At 41.9% G+C, this 8,084-nt stretch overlaps 1 protein-coding gene across 2 annotated transcripts in view; it reads left to right on the top strand.

Annotated features, from left to right (window-relative positions):
* The window catches only part of LOC116374833 (glutathione hydrolase 1 proenzyme), a 28,380-nt gene that overhangs the window by 16,255 nt on the left and 4,041 nt on the right, over positions 1-8,084 (top strand). For both annotated transcript variants that reach the window (XM_031830180.1, XM_031830179.1), the window contains exons 2-8: positions 3,290-3,466; positions 3,593-3,723; positions 3,811-3,900; positions 4,795-4,987; positions 6,001-6,161; positions 6,307-6,456; positions 7,007-7,143. In XM_031830180.1, the coding sequence (XP_031686040.1) occupies positions 3,294-3,466; positions 3,593-3,723; positions 3,811-3,900; positions 4,795-4,987; positions 6,001-6,161; positions 6,307-6,456; positions 7,007-7,143 (1,035 nt within the window). In that variant the 5' untranslated portion in view covers positions 3,290-3,293. The remainder of the gene's footprint in view (positions 1-3,289; positions 3,467-3,592; positions 3,724-3,810; positions 3,901-4,794; positions 4,988-6,000; positions 6,162-6,306; positions 6,457-7,006; positions 7,144-8,084) is intronic.

Genomic DNA, 8,084 nt, shown 5'->3' with positions numbered 1-8,084 from the left:
TGGTATGGCCACTGAGTGCACAGCCTTTATTAAGACACACCAGTTATGAATCAATTCTACCACCTTTATTTAGGCTGCTGTGACAGTGCACTGTATTTGCATTAAACCTTTTGCAGCATTCATATGGATGGCATGGGGGTTGTTTGTTTTAAAAATTATCAGTGAGACCAGTTTGGGTTGGGGCCACAGTGCTTTATTGTCTTACATTCATGGTAAGTTGGTGGTTGAAGATATCCCTCTAGTGGTGTGGGGGCTGTGCTTTGGCAAAGAGGGTGGGGTTATATCCTTCCTGTTTGGCCCTGTCCGGGGGTGTCCTCGGATGGGGCCACAGTATCTCCTGACCCCTCCTGTCTCCAGTATTTATGCTGCAGTAGTTTATGTGTCGGGGGGCTAGGGTCAGTTTGTTATATCTGGAGTACTTCTCCTGTCCTATTCGGTGTCCTGTGTGAATTTAAGTGTGCTCTCTCTAATTCTCTCTTTCTCTCTTTCTTTCTCTATCTCGGAGGACCTGAGCCCTAGGACCATGCCTCAGGACTACCTGACATGATGACTCCTTGCTGTCCACAGTCCACCTGACTGTGCTGCTGCTCCAGTTTCAACTGTTCTGCCTTATTATTATTCGACCATGCTGGTCATTTATGAACATTTGAACATCTTGGCCATGTTCTGTTATAATCTCCACCCGGCACAGCCAGAAGAGGACTGGCCACCCCACATAGCCTGGTTCCTCTCTAGGTTTCTTCCTAGGTTTTGGCCTTTCTAGGGAGTTTTTCCTAGCCACCTAGCTTCTACACCTGCATTGCTTGCTGTTTGGGGTTTTAGGCTGGGTTTCTGTACAGCACTTTGAGATATCAGCTGATGTACGAAGGGCTATATAAATAAATGTGATTTGATTTGATGATTCCCTAGTCACAGGGGCCATCAGGGGTTCAGAACAGTATGCAGCAATAATAGACAATGGTAAGCGCATAGAAATATAATCCTACTATTTGGAACCCGATATCTATGGGTGAGCTGCTGTTAAATCCACAAGGGAGCACATGCTGTGCATTTGAGCAATCTATGGAAGTAAGTTCATCATCAACTATAAGCTGTGTGATTTATACTATCAAAATGATCAGGATATCATTGTTTGATATTGAGATCATTTTTGGGGGGAATGTCAAGTGTTCTGAGATGGTTGGCAGGGATGAAATACTGTGTAATTTGTTGTGAAATAGGCTATTGTGTGATTCAATTAGAATCACTTCTGGACTCCTTCAAAGAGCATATTATACATCTAATAAAGGATTACAAGGAACTTTACAAGTTTAAAATGCAATGTGAAGAATATTTTTGTTTTACCATCTGTTCTGTCTAGAATGACATGGCTACACCAATTCCCGTCAAGTCCTATCCAACTACTTCATATGTCTCCAGTGTTTGTCTGGTAAAATATGGTATGTCTGGCCAAATCAACATTACTGAACACTGAACACGTCATTTGATTGAGGCAACATGCTGTGGTGTGTGCCAAAGCTAGTTATGGCAATTTAGTGTGGTTATAAAAATGATTACACATGCTGATTAGACTATGTTGATTACCGGTCAATTACAGAGACAGAACATGTGGTTAAGGCTGAAAGTAAGGAGTTATTTTATGCTGTAAATCAGTAGTGCTGCTGGACACCACAGGACTAGGCTAAATGTTACTGAGTAACTCATTACAGTGTTCAGTAACTCATTACAGTGTTCAGTAACTCATTACAGTGTTCAGTAACTCATTACAGTGTATTTTTGTTCCCTTCTGAACAGCTTAGTTCTAAAGTATAGGCCAAATATCAGATATCAGGGTTACATCTATTATGTAAGTGTTGCCAAATGGTTGATAAGACAAACTCTTAATATTGTAAATTGTTATTTTATAACACAATGTAATTTATGGTGAAGAGTACATTGATGTGGTTGCCATGCTTTCTGTGTAGCCCAAGGGAAATTCCTCAGAAATGGAATTACAATGCGACTCAGATTTTTCACTTTAAAATATATTTCAAAGTTTAACCAATAGCAGAAACCGTCACTTGAGATGTTAAACTTTGAAATCAATGGATTTTGTTTGGTATATGTTGAGTTTACAGGTTAAAGAAGAATTTTCAGAATTGAGAGAATTGAGACATGGATTGTGTATGTGTGCTATTCAGAGGGTGAATGTGGAAGACAAAATATTAAAATGCCATTGAATGGGGTATGGTAGTAGGTGCAGGGCACACCAGTTTGTGTCAAGAACCGCAACGCTGCTAGGTTTTTCACACTCAACATTTTCCTGTGTGTATCAAGAACGGTCCACCCAAAGGACATCCAGGCAACTTGACACAACATGGGCCAGCATCCCTGTAGAATGCTTTCAAAACCTTGTAGAATCCATGCCCTGATGAATTGAGTCTGGGGCATGAGGGGGTTTAACTCAATATTAGGAAGGTGTTCTAAATGGTTTGTACACTCAGGGTATTTGTTCAATTTCTTGTATCTTACTCTTAATTTTATGCTTCCTATGTAAGGGAGACCGGGGTTGGTTGTCACAGTGTTTGTCACAGGGCTGTGAGATCATTTCAAGATAAAAATGTGTGTCCACTATAGGAGAGGTCATTACAGTGTTACACACTGTAATGGTAAATTCAGGCCAGGATCACAAAACATTGAGGGGAGAGGAATATTATCATTTTTCAAGGGTGAAAGTAAATATTCACTTGAAATAAAGTGTATCATCATTAGACAAACGTACAATCACAAGGAATTCTCACATTTACATTTTTAGACTCTTATGGTCAGCTCTTTGCTCCCTGCTCAATCAACCTCAATCCCAGGTAGTAGGATACCACTATTATCTACCAGTAGTTTTTATTTTATTATGCTTGAGTTGAAAGTTTAATGGAGCTTGTCAAATAGAAACCATCACCTCCGTACCATGTTGCAACTCACAGAAAACATTAAGTGACACATGCAGGGAACTCGAGGGACAGCCTCTGACAGTTTAGATTTGAGTCACATGTATATGATTGAAAACCCACAGCATTCTCCATGGGGGACCTCTGCATTGTGAGGATAGTGATGACATTAAGATACAATGCCCATGGCGCTTCGCAGGTTCCTTTGACAGTGTTTCATCAGGCAGACACAGCACTAAGACTAACTGCATGCTAAAAAAGCCTACTACTTCTAACTATATAATCAATTAAAACAGGAAGACACAGTATCTGTAAGGCTGCTGTCTAACTGGAAGATGTGTTGGTGTGTTGGTTCCCCTGGGCAGGAAAATGGTCAGGAAGTCCCTGGTGGCTGGCCTGGTGGTTTTGCTGGTGGCTGCAGTAGGAGTGTTCGTGGGGGTGTGCATATGGGTGGGAAACAAGAACCCCATCTCACCCTCAGACCATTTCTACTCAAAAGCTGCCGTGGCTACAGATGCTGGGATATGCTCTGAGGTGGGGAGGTAAGTAACGTAACATTAGCCAACTAATTCCCTTTGATACAATGATTCATGGTACAAGCTTAGTCAAATGACAGGACACGATTAAGCTCTACAAGGAGCATTAAGTGTGTGTGTGTGCGTACCTAGGGACATCCTGAAGAGGAACGGCTCAGCGGTGGATGCATCTATCGCCGCCCTGCTGTGTGTTGGCCTCCTGAACGCTCACAACATGGGCATTGGAGGGGGTCTCTTCTTCAACATCTACAACGCTTCCACAGGTGAGTCAGTGAGTCCTCAAGACACCACAAATTATAAAGGCTAACAAACACATCCATTTGTCTGTATTTTGTATCACTGCTCGACAGGGAAGGTAGAAACCATTGACGCGAGGGAGACAGCACCCATGAACGCGACAGAAGACATGTTTGGCCATAACACCCAGCTTTCTCGGAAAGGTACCATTTCTACTGTTCTGGAATGTACGTCAGGTTCAGGGTAGACTAGGCAGGTTCTGTAGTTCAAACCATCCTGAGATAACAGTTGAATAGTAATATCGTAGCTGTCATGTATCACAGTGGGGTAGGGATAGAGAGAAGTTAACACTGTGTTTGAACCTTCTGGCAGCCTCTTCCATGATCTTCCATCATTCTAAGGAAAATTAGCTCTAACCTTCTGCATCATATTTTTAAGTAATTTTGTAATCAATGTTCATAAATTTCAATGATCTTTATCTGTCTGCTACCCAGAGGTTGTAAAGTTCTGGTCTTAAATGAAACAGACAGAATTCCCAGCTCACAATTGATCAGATCCAAGTTTATTTGCGAGAGCTCCGCTGTGCATTCACAAAGGCGTTCCTTTTATAACATTCTAACCTACGCACATACATACACACTAAGATTTGGATTCTCTCTTCTTCTCCTGATGTCTCCCCTGAGTTTATTACCACTCAGCTGACAGTTCCAGTCCCCCACAGATACGGGAAACCTGGAGGGGCTCTCCCTGTCCTATCTTATCTGTCCAGAGTTATTGCTGGGTCGGTTCAAACATAGGTTAAGGATCCTCTTTGTTTTCGTTAGGCACACACATACATTCCTTTCTTCCCCCCTCCAACCTAATTACTCCTTGTTCATGCTACATAACCTCTAATCCCTAATGGTTAAGTTTCCGTGTAGAATTATTTAACAATTTATCTTAAACCTTCATAAAATCTTTTTAACACATATGCATTGCTAAGGAGGCAACAGTTTGACCTGTCAAAATGGGGAAATGGACTGATATGCATTTTAAATCCTTTCTGGGCAGGGTTCCAACTTTGTGCAAAATGTAGTAAAGACTTCTTTGCATAACAGGTGGATTGTCTATAGCCATTCCAGGGGAGATCCGTGGTTACGAGATGGCACACAGGAGACACGGCAGGCTGCCATGGAAGGAGCTGTTTGAGCCAAGCATTAAGTTGGCACGCGTAGGTTTCCGTATCGGCAAAGCCCTGGCCAAGGCCATCGCCAGCAACAAGGATGCTATTCAAGGAGATGCCAATATGTGGTGAGGATAGGATAGGAAATCAAAGAAAACAAATATGGAAAAAAAAATCTGTAATTGCTATATTACTACTACTACCACTATTATTACTACTACTATTACTACTAAAACCACTTCTACAAATCTAATAATATTGACAACGACAGACTTAAGTGATATGGATGGTCGATAATAGCTACCCTTTAATGAGAGTGTAAATGAAATGTTCTATAACAGGGATGGGCAACTTTGATGGGGGTGGAGGCCACAAAAAATCTGAACTCATTATGAGGGGTCGCAGTGGCTCGCAGGTCTGTGTACCAACATCCATACCCACACATGCAGTCAGTGTCGGCCCTAACCTTTTTGGCCCTAAGTGACATTTTGTTGGGGGGCCCCCACCTTGCGAGCAGAACATTTTAGCAGCCCCCTCTTGACAGCGGATAGAAAAATCGAAGTTTTAGAGTGAATTTCCTGCAAATTCTACAAATTTTGCCATAGGGTGGAGAATTGTTTTTTCAGTTTTGAATAGGATATCTGAGTAACAGTGAATAACAAATTCAATGGGTTCCCCTGGTCGGTAATTTGACCATGATTTATACACATTTAGATAGCTGGCTAGACTAATTTACCAATCATTTTTTTTTTTAGCTGACATAGGCTAGTTGAGTGACTGACATTACAAGATAAAAACAGCTGATGTCCAACAACATTTCTAAATGTCACCTTGTGTGATCTACTATTCTAATTCTCAACATTAAGTTCAGACCCCGACTGAGTCCATCCCTGCTCAATAAAGTACTGTAATTGGATTATTAGTTGGATTTTACCACATTGGTATATTGCAACCAATAAAATGTGATTACATTGATGTCCAGAATTCATGGCTTCCTCTGTGATTTATTATGACCATTGATGATTTGATTGGCCGCTGTAAAACCTATGATGACAATTATATGGGAATGCTGGTCCTTTTACTCTACAGATGTATTTGAATAACTCCTGATAGGTTTTCTGCTTCTGTTTTTGCATTCCAGCGAAGTGTTCTGTGACTCCCAGAAAAACATCCTGAAGGAAAATGATATCATTAAATTTCCCAAACTAGCAGACACCTACAAGAGGATAGCGGAGGAAGGACCTGATGTTTTTTACAATGGGACAATGGCACAGACAATTGTTGATGACATCCAGGCAGCAGGTCTTTCTCTATTTCTTGTGCATTATAATATTCTATTAAAGCTCATCATTCTTGCTGTACACACTATGATGATGATTAGACAAGACAGATCTGATAGGCAGTTTGTCAATGTGCTTCTTCAGCAGTTATTATTTTCACGTCTCAGGTGGGATTATCACCAGGGAGGACCTGTTGGACTACTGGCCTGTGTTGAATGAGAACCCACTGAAGCTGACCGTGGGCGAGTACACCATGCACGTCCCAGACGCCCCCTCCAGCGGCCCAGTCCTGGCACTCATACTCAACATAGTGGACGGTGAGCAGCAGCCTAGATAACTGAGTGTGAACATCATCATCCACCACTAGTGACTGTAAACAAACAGCTCAGGCCTCCCAGTTTGTCATCTCATCTTAAGAGAGATTTGCTGTAAGCTCTCTGGACATTATCTCACTGGAAATGAACTAAACTGCACTAGTCCTCTACATCTTGACATCAACCATAGCTGCTCGTGTTTGTGCAAAAACAAGGACGGAATCAGACGGAAATGACCCTGTGATGGAAACATCGAATTACATTAAAACTGTATCTTTGATAAATGAACACTGTTCTTTTTTTGGGCAGACATATTAGATCGATTAAATGTGGCCCGTGAGGGATTTTTAAGCTTTTTGGGGGGATAATGAATCGATACATTTTCAAATAACTTCCCTTTTCCTGCCCATAAATTCATTTTGACGAACAAATCGGTCGCCAAAAAATCAGTGCGGCCATCCGTTGAATTTTGAAATCCGCGATGTGGCCTTAGGGTCAAAAAGTGTAATCACCCGTGTTTTAGATCAACATTTTTTGTGTGCTTTTTCTACAGGGTATAACTTCACTGGCACAAGTGTTTCAACGGCCGAGAAAAGGACTCTGACGTATCACCGCATCGTGGAAGCTTTCCGGTTTGCTTATGCCAAGAGGAGCAAACTAGGGGATCCACGCTATCTCAATATCACTGATGTGAGAACCCTGATACACAGCTTTCAAATACAAAGTTTCACTCACACAGTGCATTCAGGAAAGTATTCAGACCTCTTGACTTTTTCCAAATTTTGTTACCTAACAGCCTAATTCTAAAATTAATTCAATTGTCACCCCCCCCCTCAATCTACACACATTACCCCATAATGACAAAACAAAAACAGCTTATAAGATTTTTTTGTAAATATATTACAAATAAAAAAACTGGAATATCACATTTACATAAGTATTCAGACCTTTAACACAGTACTTTGTTGAAGCACCTTTGGAAATGGTTACAGCCTTGAGTCTTCTTGGATATGACGCTACTAGCTTGGCACACCTGTATTGGGGAGTTTCTCACATTCTTCTCTGCAGATCCTCTCAAGCTCTGTCAGGTTGGATGGGGAGCGTTGCTGCACAGCTATTTTAAGGTCCCTCCAGAGATGTTTGATTGGGTTCAAGTCCGATATCTGGCTGAGCCACTCAGACATTCAGAAACTTGTCCTGAAGCCACTCTTGCATTGTCTTGGCTGTGTGCTTATGGTCGTTGTCCTGTTGGAAGGTGAACCTTCACCCCAGCTGAGGTCCTGAGTGCTCTGGAGCAGGTTTTTATTAAGATTCTCTCTGTACTTTTCTCCATTCATCTTTCCCTCAGTCCTGACTAGTCTCCCAGTCCCTGCCGCTGAAAAACATCCCCACAAAATGATGCTGCCACCACCATGATTCAACGTAGGGATGGTGCCACGTTTTCTCCAGATGTGTCGCTTGGCATTTAGGCCAAAGAGTTCAATCTTGGTTTCACCAGACCAGAGAATCTTGTTTCTCAGAGTCCTTTAGGTGCCTTTTGGCAAACTCCAAGCGGGCTGTCATGTGCCTTTTACTGAGGAGTGGCTTCCATCGGGCCACTCTACAATAAAGGCCTGATTGGTGGAGTGCTG

This window comes from Oncorhynchus kisutch, linkage group LG8 (genome assembly GCF_002021735.2).
Source record: "Oncorhynchus kisutch isolate 150728-3 linkage group LG8, Okis_V2, whole genome shotgun sequence".
Taxonomy (NCBI): Eukaryota; Metazoa; Chordata; class Actinopteri; order Salmoniformes; family Salmonidae; genus Oncorhynchus; species Oncorhynchus kisutch.
Note: the sequence above shows the minus strand (reverse complement) of the source record. Positions and strands in the feature narration are given on the sequence as shown.